Source organism: Bufo bufo, chromosome 5, assembly GCF_905171765.1.
Source record: "Bufo bufo chromosome 5, aBufBuf1.1, whole genome shotgun sequence".
Classification (NCBI taxonomy): Eukaryota; Metazoa; Chordata; class Amphibia; order Anura; family Bufonidae; genus Bufo; species Bufo bufo.
In genome coordinates, this window is record NC_053393.1 from 154,343,220 (window position 1) to 154,357,263 (window position 14,044).

The 14,044-nt window shown below is 48.5% G+C and overlaps 1 protein-coding gene across 3 annotated transcripts in view; it reads left to right on the forward strand.

The window, feature by feature from the left end:
• The window catches only part of SS18 (SS18 subunit of BAF chromatin remodeling complex), a 68,023-nt gene that overhangs the window by 15,225 nt on the left and 38,754 nt on the right, over positions 1-14,044 (forward strand). For all 3 annotated transcript variants that reach the window (XM_040432244.1, XM_040432246.1, XM_040432245.1), the window contains exon 5: positions 3,535-3,756. In XM_040432244.1, the coding sequence (XP_040288178.1) occupies positions 3,535-3,756 (222 nt within the window). The remainder of the gene's footprint in view (positions 1-3,534; positions 3,757-14,044) is intronic.

Below are 14,044 nucleotides of genomic sequence, written 5' to 3' on the forward strand. Positions count from 1 at the left end.
TCCGAAAGGTGCTCTTTGGAATATGGGCCCCTTTGCCCACCTAGGCTGCAAAAAAGTGTCACACATCTGGTATTGCCGTACTCAGGAGAAGGTGGGGAATGTGTTTTGGGGTGTCATTTTACATATACCCATGCTGGGTGAGAGAAATATCTTGGCAAAAGACAACTTTTCCCATTTTTTTATACAAAGTTGGCATTTGACCAAGATATTTATCTCACCCAGCATGGGTATATGTAAAAAGACACCCCAAAACACATTCCCCAACTTCTCCTGAGTACGGCAATACCAGATGTGTGACACTTTTTTGCAGCCTAGGTGGGCAAAGGGGCCCATATTCCAAAGAGCACCTTTCGGATTTCACAGGTCATTTTTTACAGAATTTGATTTCAAACTCCTTACCACACATTTGGGCCCCTAGAATGCCAGGGCAGTATAACTACCCCACAAGTGACCCCATTTTGGAAAGAAGAGACCCCAAGGTATTCGCTAAAGGGGCATAGTGAGTTCATGGAAGTTTTTATTTTTTGTCACAAGTTAGTGGAATATGAGACTTTGTAAGGAAAAAAAAAATAAAAATAAATCATCATTTTCCGCTAACTTGTGACAAAAAATAAAAAGTTCTATGAACTCACTATGCCCATCAGCGAATACCTTAGGGTGTGTACTTTCCGAAATGGGGTCATTTGTGGGGTGTTTGTACTGTCTGGCCATTGTAGAACCTCAGGAAACATGACAGGTGCTCAGAAAGTCAGAGCTGCTTCAAAAAGCGGAAATTCACATTTTTGTACCATAGTTTGTAAACGCTATAACTTTTACCCAAACCATTTTTTTTTTTTACCCAAACATTTTTTTTTTATCAAAGACATGTAGAACTATAAATTTAGAGCAAAATTTCTATATGGATCTCGTTTTTTTTTGCAAAATTTTACAACTGAAAGTGAAAAATGTCATTTTTTTGCAAAAAAATCGTTAAATTTCGATTAATAACAAAAAAAGTAAAAATGTCAGCAGCAATGAAATACCACCAAATGAAAGCTCTATTAGTGAGAAGAAAAGGAGGTAAAATTCATTTGGGTGGTAAGTTGCATGACCGAGCAATAAACGGTGAAAGTAGTGTAGGTCAGAAGTGTAAAAAGTGGCCTGGTCTTTCAGGGTGTTTAAGCACTGGGGGCTGAAGTGGTTAATAAGGTCAGTTTCGGATTCAGGGTATTAGTAGGGACCTGGCCATATGTTTAGGTTATAGGCCTCAAATCTCATGACAGAATCCCTTTAATGGCTGTCCGTGCCGTTCCGCAAATTGCGGAACGCACACGAACGCCATCCGTGTTTGGCGGATAAGAATTCACCAAGTATGATTATAGTATAAGGTAAAACTGAAAAATCACGTGGCCTGCACAATACAATAGTGGCTCCTGTCACCATGTTGTAGCACATGGCTGGCACCCTATGGTGATGCAAGAGAATAGGGATAATGATTGAATCACATCGTACCTGGATGGTGTTCCTCAATGGAGTTCCAATTAATTGTATGTGTCCACCAGGTTTATACCACTCAGCCCCTCCTGACAAGGATGTCCATTGTGCAACACGCATGTCTCTGAGCTAATCACTCAGGAATGTGGCCTTCTCCGCACAAGTGGCGTTGGGTATAGTTAAACATTCAACTAGTTAATCAACTCGCTACATTACAAAGAATATAGAAGATATCTAAGGGGACAGAACCAATCGGTTCTTAATTATAGAAGAACTCTGGCAAAAAAAAGCTATTCTCTGACCCGTTAGAAAGGTACGTGATGTAATCTGTGGTGAATGTAATCTTCTCATCAGTGACTATTAGTTGTGAGTTATAACCTGAAATTTCAAATAGTTGTATCTGCGCTGTCACAGTATGTCCTTTCTCTGTGAACAGCTGTACACAGAGCCGCTGCTGAATACCTGAAGGATAACGGTTGCCGCGATCCAAAGGGTGAATAAATTTCAAATATAAAAGTTTAGTATCAGCGCTGGAAAGAAAAGGACATGGGGCACAGAGAAGAAAAGAGTACCTGTGTCGCTGGATATAGGTCCGGGAGTACTTCTAATCAAGGTTCGATTTCTGTACGCACTAATCCGTGCAGGAGGGACAGTAGTTCTTCTTGCTCAACACTTCAAAAAAGCGCGCGCCGCTCCGGCCGGCAGCTGGTGCGCGCACGAAGGAGTGTGCTGGTAAGGGAATCCGAAAGCGCAGCGTGTGACGTCACACGCTGCGCTTTCGGATTCCCTTACCAGCACGCTCCTTCGTGCGCGCGCCAGCTGCCGGCCGGAGCGGCGCGCGCTTTTTTGAAGTGTTGAGCAAGAAGAACTACTGTCCCTTCTGCACGGATTAGTGCGTACAGAAATCGAACCTTGATTAGAAGTACTCCCGGACCTATATCCAGCGATACAGGTACTCTTTTCTTCTCTGTGCCCCATGTCCTTTTCTTTAAAGCGCTGATACTAAACTTTTATATTTGTGAGTTATAACCTCCCTTCTGCTTCTCAGCTGTGTCATGTGACCAGCAATCAGACTTTCCAAATAACACTGCATCGTGTGGAGAGGAAGTCAGTTTCTCTAAGTATTCCTATAGAAGACTCTATGTCGGTCTCGTAGGAATAAATAGAGAGGTAACTGACTTCCTGTCCTGTGTCAGTTGGAGATCAGACAGTTGGTCACATGACACAGCTGATGATCAGAAGGGAGGTTATAACTCACAACTAGTCACTGATGAGAAGATTACATTCACTACAGATAACATCATGTACCTTTCTAGCAGGCCATAGAATAAATGTGGGATTTCTTTAAGTATGTAACGTAGCCATGTATGGCTGCAGCCAATCAGTAGCAGTGTATGGCAGCAGACTGCCAGTAATTGGTTGGTGGCAGCCGGCATGTGGCATAAACAGCTGCAGCTTGTAAACGCAGACTGAAGGTAAGGACCTGATCAGCACTGCTGGAAAAGGCTGGGGATTAAGTGGTAGGCATCTGATCTTATAATTTCATTTAATTTTTTTTTTTTTTTCAATTTAAAGGAGTTCTGCAGCTTTTTTAAACTGATGATCTATCCTCTGGATAGATCATCAGCATCTGATCGGCAGGGTCCGACACCCGGTACCCCTACCAATCAGCTGGTTGAGAAGGCAGCGGCGCTGGCAGTAGCACTGCGGTCTTCTCGCTGTTTACCGCAGGCCCAATGGCCTGGGCGGAGCTGAGCTCCATTCAAGTGAACAGAGCTTAGCCCCGCCCAGACCATTGATACTAGTCATGACGTCACTGGGCCTGAGGGAAACAGCGAGAAGGCCATGGCGCTACTGCCAGTGCCACTGCCTTCTCAAACAGCTGATCGGCGGGGGTCCCGTTTAAAAAAACTGCAGAACCCCTTTAAGTTGGATAACCCCTTCAAAATATGAATGTCTCAATGTCTATGCTAATTCTACATCTTGCTAACAAGTTTTTATTAATATTCATGTAAGTATTATTATTTTAATTTTTTTAATTTTTTTTTTTTTTTTTTGAAGGACCAAACCATATGCCTTTGCAAGGACCGGGACCTAGTCAGCATAACATGGCAAATAGCTCAATGCCTATGCCTTCTACTAATCACGGTTCCATGGGAGGCTATAATCACTCTGTGCCATCTTCACAAAGTATACCAGTCCAAAATCAGTTGGGTATGAATCAAGGCCAGTCAATGGCCAACTACGGTCCCAGGCCAAGCATGAACATGCAGCCAAACCAAGGTAATTGGAATGATGTCGGTATGTTAATGTCAAGTTATAAAAGCGGGGGGAGATTTTCCATTTTTATTTTTTATTTTTTTTACTCGAGGCCTTCCCAAAGCCATAATATTTCAGGGCTAGTTTTTTCTGGGACAGGTTGTACTTTCTAATGGCACCATTTATGGTTCCATTTTGGAGTGTGCGATTTTTGATTTTTTTTTTTTACCTTTTGTGGGAGCTAAAGCAACCAAAAATCAGCAAATCAGCCATTCTGACTTTTTTTCCGTTTTCAGTATGAGATAAATATTTTAATATTATGGGTGTTTTTGCATGTCGTGATGCCAATTATTTTTATTGTTTATGTACTCATTTAAATTTTGGGGAAAGGAGCGTCATTAGAATTTTTCTTTTATGCCGCTTTCTTTTTGTCAGGGACAGGACTCATCTTTTTTTTTTTTTTTTTTGGGTATTGTGGATGTGCTAACTGTTATCTAGCCACCCATGTCCTCGGCTCTATACACAAAACAAAATCCTGACAGGTTCCCTTTAAAGAGAACCTGTCACCACTCCTTACATGTCAGTTTTAATATCTTCATGCATTCCCCATGTAACAATTCTGGAGCATCTATTCTTATGGCTCTATGATGTCCCATTCCTTTATTATTTCTACTAGAAGTTGTTATAATTGAATTCCTATTAGCCTTCAGTAAGGGTACAGAGGGGAGGTAACCAGTTGGGGGGTTGTACCTGCACAGGCTCACTCTATCCAATCAGTGCTGCAATGTTCAGACTGTGCAGGTACACGCCCCTAACTTGTTACCTCCCCTCTGTACCCTTACTGAAGGTTAATAGGAATTCAATTATAACAACTTCTAGTAGAAATAATAATGGAATGGCACATCATAGAGCCATAAGAATAGATGCTCTAGAATTATTATTACATGGGGAATGCATGTAGCTATTAAAACAGACATGGTAGGAGAGGTGAAAGGTGCTGTTTAACCCCTTAAGGACCCATGATGTACATGTACGTCATATCTGGCCGTGACTTAAAGACCAGTGACGTACATGTACTTAAAGGTGATCGGGCGGGTGCAGGAGCTGTGCCCTCCCAATCAGCAGCAGGGGTCCGGCATCACTCATAGCTGCACCCCGGCTGAAAACCCCGATGCCGGCGCATTAATCTCTGCACACCCGCGGTCAGCACTGAACGCGGCACGTGCGCGCTTCAGACATGTGCGTGTGGCCATCGGGTTCCCGCGCTGCTGTTACTGGGACCTGATGGCAGGGTAGGCAGCCCGATGCCTTCCTTAGGCATTGTAGCTGCCTTCCGGGAGAGCCTGTGAGATCCAGCCCCACGGATCTCACAGGCAGGAAGCTGTAAGTGTATTACATTCAGTAATACTTACAGCCAATGCTTTACAATACAGAAGTATTGTAAAGGGGATCAGACCCCCAAATGTTGAAGTCCCAGAGTGGGACAAAAAATAAAGTGGGAATAAAAATTTTTTTTATTAGGTATTGCCGCGTCCGTATCGACCGGCTCTATAAAAATATCACATCGTGACCTAACCCCTCAGGTGAACACCGTCAAAAAAATTAAAACTGTGCTAAATAAACCATTATTTTCATTTATTTTTTTTGTCACCTTACATCACTAAAAGTGCAACACCAAACGATCAAAAAAGGTATACCCCCCGAAATGGTACCAATCTAACCGTCACCTCATCCTGCAAAAAATTAGCCCCTACCCCTAAGACAATCGCCTAATAACTGAAAAAACTATGGCTCTGACTATGGAGACACTAAAGCATGATTTTTTTTATTTATTTTTTTTCTTCCAAAAATGATATTGTGTAAAACTTAAATAAAATAAAAAGTTGTCATATTTGGTATTGTCCCGTCCGTAACAACTTGCTCTATAAAAAATACCACATGATCTAACCTGTCAGATGAACGTTGTAAATAACAACAAAAAATAAAAACGTTGCCAAAACAGCTATTTCATGTTACCTTGCCTCAAAAAAAGTGTAATATAGAGCAACCAAAAATCATATGTACCCTAAGATAGTACCAACAAAACTGCCAACTTATCCCGTAGTTTCCAAAATGGGGTCACTTTTTTGGAGTTTCTACTCTAGGGGTGCATCAGGGGGGCTTCAAATGGGACATGGTGTAAAAAAAAAAAAACAGTCCAGCAAAATCTGCCTTCCAAAAACCACATGGCGTTCCTTTCCTTCTGCGCACTGCTGTGTGCCCGTTCAGCAGTTTATGACCACATATGGGGTGTTTCTGTAAACTATAGAATCAAAGCCATAAATGTGGAACACCTAAAAGGTTAACAAAGATTGTAAAATCAGTTTTAAATACCTTGAGTGGTGGGGTATGGGGTCATTTTTGGGTGCTTTCTATTATGTAAGCCCCCCCCCCCAAAGTGACTACAGACCTTAACTGGTCCTTTTTTAAAAAGTGGGTTTTGGAAGTTTTCAGAAAAATTTCAAGATTTGCTTCTAAGCCTTCTAACATCCCCAAAAATAAAATGGCATTTACAAAATGATCCAAACATGTAGTAGACATATGGGGAATGTAAAGTAATAACTATTTTTGGAGGTATTACTATCTATCATAAAAGTAGAGAAATTGAAATTTGCTAATTTTTCCAAATTTTTGGTAATTTTTATAATTTTTTAAAATAAACATTTTTTAGTATAGTATGTGACGAGAAAACAATCTCCGAAATGGCCTGGATAAGTAAAAGCGTTTTAAAGTTATCGCCACAAAGTGTGACTGGTCAGATTTGCAAAAAATGGCCTGGTCCTTAAGGTGAAATATGGCAGGGTTCTTAAGGGGTTAAAACAAGCAATCAGGCAGGAGCCTCCTGTTACACATGGGCTGATATATTACACACACGTAAGGCTACTTTCACACTAGCGTTCGGGGCTCCGCTTGTGAGTTCCGTTTGAAGGGGCTCACAAGCGGCCCCGAACGGATCCGTCCAGCCCTAATGCATTCTGAATAGATGCGGATCCGCTCAGAATGCATCAGTTTGGCTCCGTTTGTCCTCCGCTCAGCAGGCGGACACCTGAACGCAGCTTGCAGCGTTCAGGTGTCCGCCTGGCCGTGCGGAGGCAAACGGATCCGTCCAGACTTACAATGTAAGTCAATGGGGACGGATCCGTTTGAAGTTGACACAGTATGGCTCAATTTTCAAACGGATCCTTCTCCCATTGACTTTCAATGTAAAGTCAAAACGGATCATGGTATTGCAAACGGATCCGTTCTGAACGGATCTAAGCGTTTGCGTTATAGGTGCGGATCCGTCTGGGCACATACCAGACGGATCCGACCTAAACGCAGGTGTGAAAGTAGCCTAAGGCAGTTGGAACGCATTAAAAAACTGACCTTAAGGCCCCATTCACATAACCATATTTTTGGTCTGCATCTGATCCGCATTTTTTTGCTTATCGCACACGGACCCATTCATTCTATGGGTCTGCAAAAAAAAAAACTGTGTGCTGTCCGCATCCGTATGTCCGTTCTGCAGACCTGCACTATTACAAAGGGTCTGCAAAAGAAACAGATCCAACACGGACGTAATCTGTATTTTTCTCGCCCATTCCATTGGGGGACACAGACCATGGGTATAGCTTAGGTTATTACTAGGAGACACTATGCAAATGGTAAAAAACAGCTCCTCCTGCACTGGCTATACCCCCATGCTCCAGCAGTAGGACCTCAGTTATTAGCTTAGTGTCGGATAAGGAGGTGACACTCCTGCTACTGCAGGGTTGTCACTGTAATTTTTCTCTTCTCCTGTTTGTTTTTTTTCTCAATAGAGGACGCAGGGTCGCATGGCGCGTCCCTGGTCTCTCAGTGGAGCGAGCGCCGGGGTCGAATGGCCGTCCCCGGCTACCTCCCTTTCCCCCCAGAAGACAAGTGGAACCGGGCGCGACCTGCAGCGCCGGTGGCCTACCAGATCCGGGGTCACCTACTCCTGCCCTCTATCCAGTGCACTGCCACTCCTTGTGCCAAACGACTGAAGAGGTGACCCCATGCTGCTCCGGAACGGATCGTGAAGACTGCAGGATTCAGATAAGTAACATCGGTTCTCCTGCAAACTGCCCCCTCTCCCGCACGATTTTTCCCGCGTTTTTTTTCGCTCAATTTTTCGTGTAATTTTTCCCGACTTCTGTGACGCGACCGAGGGGCGGAGCCTATTGCGTCATCTCCGGCGCTTCCGCTTTGCCTTCAGCGCTTCTCCGCGCTTTGCTCTGCTCCATCTCCTCTCTGGTAACGGTAGGACAGATAGTGTTCGCAAACTGTAGGAGACCCTGACTCCGGGATTGCTGCCACCATGCCACGACCTGGGGCCCCACAAAGATCAAAAGCAGCACCTCTGGTCCCACTGGGATCCTTTAAGGTCTGCTGCTTGCCACTGTCGGTTACAGGCTCCTGTGACTCTTGCCTTGCCTCTGGACAGTATCTTCCTCCCCCTCCTCCTCCACCAAACCAGCCCAGTCCCTCCTCCACACCTTCGGAGCCTGCGGAGCCCTGCTGGGCCTCTGCCATAGCTAGGGCGGCCGCAGACTTGGCTCAAGTCTCACGCGTGGCCATGACCTTTATGGAACGCACAGAGGTGTCCCCCACAGAGGACACTCGACCGCTAAGAGGCAGCGTACGCAGCAGCATCCTTCCTCGGATGACTCTGCCTCCCCCCTTCGCCTGGAGGCGTGTTCAGCCTCTCCCCCTCGCAGGGATTGCACGTCTGAAGGGGAAAGATCCGGCTCGGATGAGGACACGGAGCCGGAACCCTCACCTAGGCTCTCCACCATGGTGGCAGACTTGGTCACGGCGGTACGTGACACCTTTGACATACAGGGGGAACCTCCTTCTACTAGTAGCCAGGAATTCCCCCTCTTCCACTCCAGAAAACCGGAGGCAGTCACATTCCCCATTCATGGCGAGCTCGCCAAGGTCCTTTCTAAGACTTGGGAACGCCCTAATCACCGTTTTTCTGCTACAAGGCGCATGGATACTCTGTATCTTTTCCCGGCAGATAACGTGCAGCAGTGGTCTTCTCCTCTTAAGGTCGACCCGCCGGTGGCCAGATTGGCTAAGAATACGGCAATACCAGTCCTTGACGGGTCCTCCCTACAGGACTCAGTCGACAGGCATTTGGACTCTTTCCAAAGCCATCTTTACTCTGACGGGCACAGGTCTGCGGCCTGCGTTCGCCTCAGCCTGGGTAACCAGAGCGCTTTCGGTGTGGTTGCATCGCCATCATCAGGACCTCGCAGAGCAGGATGCCTCTGCGGACACCCTAAGCTTCATCCTCCAGATGTCCCACGCGACAACATTCCTCTGTGAGGCCTCATTGGACGTCAGCACCCTCTTTGCGCGGATTTCGGGCCTCTCGGTCGCGCAGCGCAGGGAGGTCTGGTTGAAGATCTGGGACGCCGACGCTTCATCCAAGCGCTCCCTCACCAACCTCCCCTTTACGGGCTCCAGGCTCTTCGGTGCTAAGCTGGATGAGATTATCTCTGACGCTACGGTGGGCAAGAGTACACACCTGCCCCAATCTAGATTCAAGCGCGCCTTCAGAGCTCGCCCCGCTGGCTCTAGAAACCAGTCCTTTCTGCGCTTCTCTTCCTCCAGGTCTGCGACAGCCCCCTCCTCCGGCGGCTCTCAGGACTCCCGCAAGAAGCCTTCCTTTAAGCCGCAACCTTCCTGGCGCCTGCGAGCACAGTTCCAGGGGAGTTCTCCCCACCCCGCGGTTCCCAAGCAGTCCTCCGCCTGAAGGGGCGCCCCCACCGCTGCTCTCCTTTCAACATGTCTGGAGAGCTCATGTTCAAGACGCATGGGCCCTGGAAATTGTGAGTTCTGGTTACAAGATAGAATTCGTTTCCAGACCTCCGGAACGTTTCTTTCCATCTCGTGTTCCGGGGGATCCAGCCCGAGCCTTGGCCCTTTTACAAGCGGTGTCTTCCCTTCTGGTCAGGGGAGTAGTTGTCAGTTCCTCTGGAGGACCAGGGGGCAGGTTTCTACTCTAATCTTTTTGTGGTGCCAAAGAAGGAGGGATCAGTACGTCCGGTCCTAGACCTGAAGCTGTTAAACAAGTCCCTGCGGGAGCGGAGGTTCCGGATGGAGTGCCTCCGCTCCGTTATTGCTTCTCTTCTTCCAGGGGAGTTCCTCGCATCAGTGGACATCCGGGACGCCTATCTGCATGTCCCTATCGCAGAATCTCACCACAGGTTCCTGCGCTTCGCCATTGGCGATTGCCATTATCAGTTCGTCGCCCTTCCCTTTGGGCTAGCCACGGCCCCGCGGGTATTCACAAAGATCTTGGCACCAATCATGGCGCTTCTCCGTACCAGGGGCATATCTCTGCTGCCTTAACTGGACGACATTCTGATAAAGGCTCCCTCTCGTTCCCAGGCCGAAGTCAGCGTCAGGATCACTGTTCAGACTCTGCAACAATTCGGCTGGCTGATCAACTTCCCGAAGTCCTCTCTCCTACCTTCCCAGAGGGTGACCTTCCTGGGGATGGTTATGGACACGACTGCAGCCCGGATATTCCTCCCGGATTGCAAGTTCTCTCGGATACGGGAGTCGGTGTCTCGCCTTCTGCATTCCCAGTGTCTCTCCATCCGGGAGTACATGCAGGTTCTGGGGCTTATGGTAGCCTCCTTTGAGGCTGTCTCCTTTGCCCAGTTTCACACTCGACCTCTGCAGCAGGCGATCTTGTCCTTCTGGGACAGGACATCGAGGGGTTTGGACTCTCGGATCCGCCTTCCTCCTCGGGTTCGCATGGACCCTCAGTGGTGGCTGTCCCCTCAGAATCTGACTTCGGGGAAATCCTTCTTCCCAATCTCCTGGACAGTCGTCACCACTGATGCCAGTCTTCTGGGTTGGGGCGGCGTTCTCCGGGCTCGGACGATTCAGGGGGTGTGGTCAGAAGTGGAAGCCCGCCTTCCGATCAACATATTGGAGCTCAGAGCAATTTTCCTCTCTGTCTCATTAGACCCCCCTCCTAACGGGGCTCCCGATAAGGATCCAGTCGGACAATGCCACAGCCGTGGCCTACATCAATTATCAGGGCGGAACCCGCAGCCGGCCGGTGATGCAGGAGGTGAAGAGGATCCTCCAGTGGGCGGAGACTCACATTCCGATATTGTCTGCAGTGTACATCCAAGGGGTCGAAAACTGGACGGCGGACTTTCTCAGCCGCAACAGGGTGCATCCGGGAGAGTGGTCTCTGCATTCGGACGTATTCGAGGACGTCTGTTGCCGTTGGAGCCGCCCGGATGTGGACTTGATGGCGTCCAGGCTCAACAACCAGGTTCCCATGTTCCTGGCCTGAGCTCGGGATCCGGAAGCGTACGGAGTGGACGCTCTGGTGTCTCTGGCAAGACTTCGCACTCCTCTGTCTTCCCACCACTGCCTCTGCTCCCAAAGGTTCTTCGCAGGGTCGCGGCAGAAGGGATCCCCACCATCCTCATCGCCACAGATTGGCCGCGCCGCGCCTGGTTCTCGGCGGTCGCTCGGATGCTGGCGGACGTTCCGTTGCCTGTTCCTCTCAGGGAGGACCTGCTGTCTCAAGGACCTCTCTTCCACCAGAATTTACAACCACTTCGTTTAACGGCGTGGCTGTTGAGACCTCCATCTTGAGGAAGAGGGGCTTCTCGACTCTGTCGTGAAGACCATGATCAAAGCCAGGAAGCCAGCTTCCTCCCGGATATACTATCGTACCTGGAAGGCCTTTCTTGCCTTTTGTGAGAAGATAGACGTCTTTCCTCTTCATTTCTCTGTTCCGGTGGTCCTCTCCTTTCTCCAGTCGGGTCTGGAGATGCGAATGTCGCTGAGCTCTCTGAAGGGTCAGGTCTCCGCTCTGGCCATTTTCTTTCAGCGCTCTCTGGCTCTGCTAGGTCCAGTGAGGACCTTCCTGCAGGGGGTGGCGCATTCGGTCCCTCCGTATGTCCCTCCTCTGCCCCCCTGGGATCTGAACCTGGTTCTGTCTTCTCTTCAGGCAGCTCCTTTTGAGCCCCTGAGGGACATTTCCCTGAGTTTTCTCACCTGGAAGGTGGCCTTTTTGGTGGCCATCACCTCTATCAGGAGGGTATCTGAGCTGGCCGCCCTTTCCTCAAAAGAGCCCTTTTCTGTCTTGCACAAGGACAAGGTGGTACTGCGCCCTGTCCCTTCCTTTTTGCCCAAGGTGGTTTCCGCCTTCCACCTTAATGAGGACATTGTCCTGCCATCCTTTTGCCCCGCTCCAGCGAACTCCAAGGAGCGCGCTCTCCATTCTCTGGATGTTGTCCGTGCTCTACGGGTGTACCTGTCGGTGACTGCCCCATTTCGCCGCTCGGACAACCTTTTTGTGGTTCCTGAGGGGCCTCGTAAGGGTCTGGCGGCCTCCAAGGTCATTGTGGCTTCGGCCGACTATTGCCATGGCCTATCGGTCCAGGGGTAGAGTTCCCCCAGCGGTGGGGGCCTCCTGGGCGAGGCGCAATCGAGCCTCTGTGTCACAACTTTGTAAGGCGACCACCTGGTCGTCCTTACATACCTTTACAAGGTTCTACCAGATGCACTCTTTGGCGTCTGCCGATGCTGCCCTAGGGCGCAAGGTATTGCAGGCTGTGGTTCCTGTTTAACTGTTGAACGTTTTCACTCTGGAGGTGCTGGTCTTCCCACCCCATGGACTGCTCTAGGACGTCCCATGGTCTGTGTCCCCCAATGGAATGGGCGAGAAAAGGAATTATTTTTATTTTTTGTTTTTTTTGTGAAACTCGCCTGTAAAATCTTTTTCTCGTCTTTTCCATTGGGGGACACAGCTCCCACCCATTCTTGTCCGTTGCAGGAGGGGTTGGTTCTCTTCTAGTTGGACCTTTATGGTTAGCGGCTCGATGGCGGTGTTCCTTGGGTCTGTTTTTCTTGGTTAATGTTTGGTTTCTGATCTCCTTCTGCTTTTGCACACACTGAGGTCCTCCTGTTGGAGCATGGGGGTATACCCAGTGGAGGAGGAGCTGTTTTTTACTATTTGCATAGTGTCTCCTCCTAGTAATAACCTAAGCTATACCCATGATCTGTGTCCCCCAATGGAAAAGACGAGAGAGATTTTACAGGTGAGCTTCACAAAAAATCTCCTTTTTGTGGACAGCAAAATACATATGGTAGTTTGAATGCACCCTTATCAACAGTTGGTTCCGTTCTTAGGCTGGGTTCATATTCTGTATCTATTGTCCGTTTAGTTCAGGGGTGCGCAACCTGCTGCCATGGTTTGTGGCCCCCATCCTGCTGGGCAGAAACACAGCTGATCGTGTGATCAGCTGTGTTTCTGCCCGGAGCCGCACAATTGCAGGATTACAGATGCTGCTTCTGCACTGTAGCAGGAGCAGGACGGGTCCCTGGCTATCAGAGCGGGGAGCCGAGGAGAAGGCAGAAGCAGTGTATCAGCGCTTCTGCCTTCTCACACAGGTGAGCGGCGCGCTATGCAGCTTAGACACGGCGATCACGTGATCGCCGGCTGGCAGGGGCAGAGGAGTGCAGAGCCTCACCAGCTCTACCTTTTTAACCGCCTCCGGACCGGCTAACGCAGGATTGCGTTCCGGAGGCAGTCGATTCATTCCTCCTGGACGCGCCGGCGTGTCATCTCGGGAGAGGCGAGATTTCCTGTGAGCGCGCGTTCACAGGAACCGAAGGTAAACGAGTGGATCTGCAGCCTGCTGTAGATGCGATTTTTATTATTTTGATTTTTTTACCCCTTAAAGGTATATTAGACGCTGTTTTGATAACAGCGTCTAATATACCTGCTACCTGGTCCTCTGGTGGTCCCTTTTGCTTGGATCGACCACCAGAGGACACAGGCAGCTCTGTAAGTAGCACCAATCACCACTACACTACACCCCCCCCCCCCCTGTCAATTATGAACCCCTGATCACCCCCCTGTCATTGATCACCCCCATGTAAGGCGCCATTCAGACGTCCGTATGTGTTTTGCGGATCCGCAAAACTGACACCGCGGATCCGCAAAACACGGACACTGGCAATGTGCTTTCCGCATTTTGCCAGAACTATATAGAAAATGCCTTTTCTTGTCCGCAATTGCGGACAAGAATAGGACATGTTCTATAGGCTCTACAAAAAACGCAGTGTTCGCCCGATCAGGCCTGATCTTGTGCGCACACTTGCATTTAGTCCGCCACACCGCAGTGACAGAATTTTTTATTTTTTTTATGATCACTGCAAAAACACCATGAAATCGTTGCGGCGCTATACAAAGATCACTTTTGAGGGGCATGGCGAGTTCATAGAA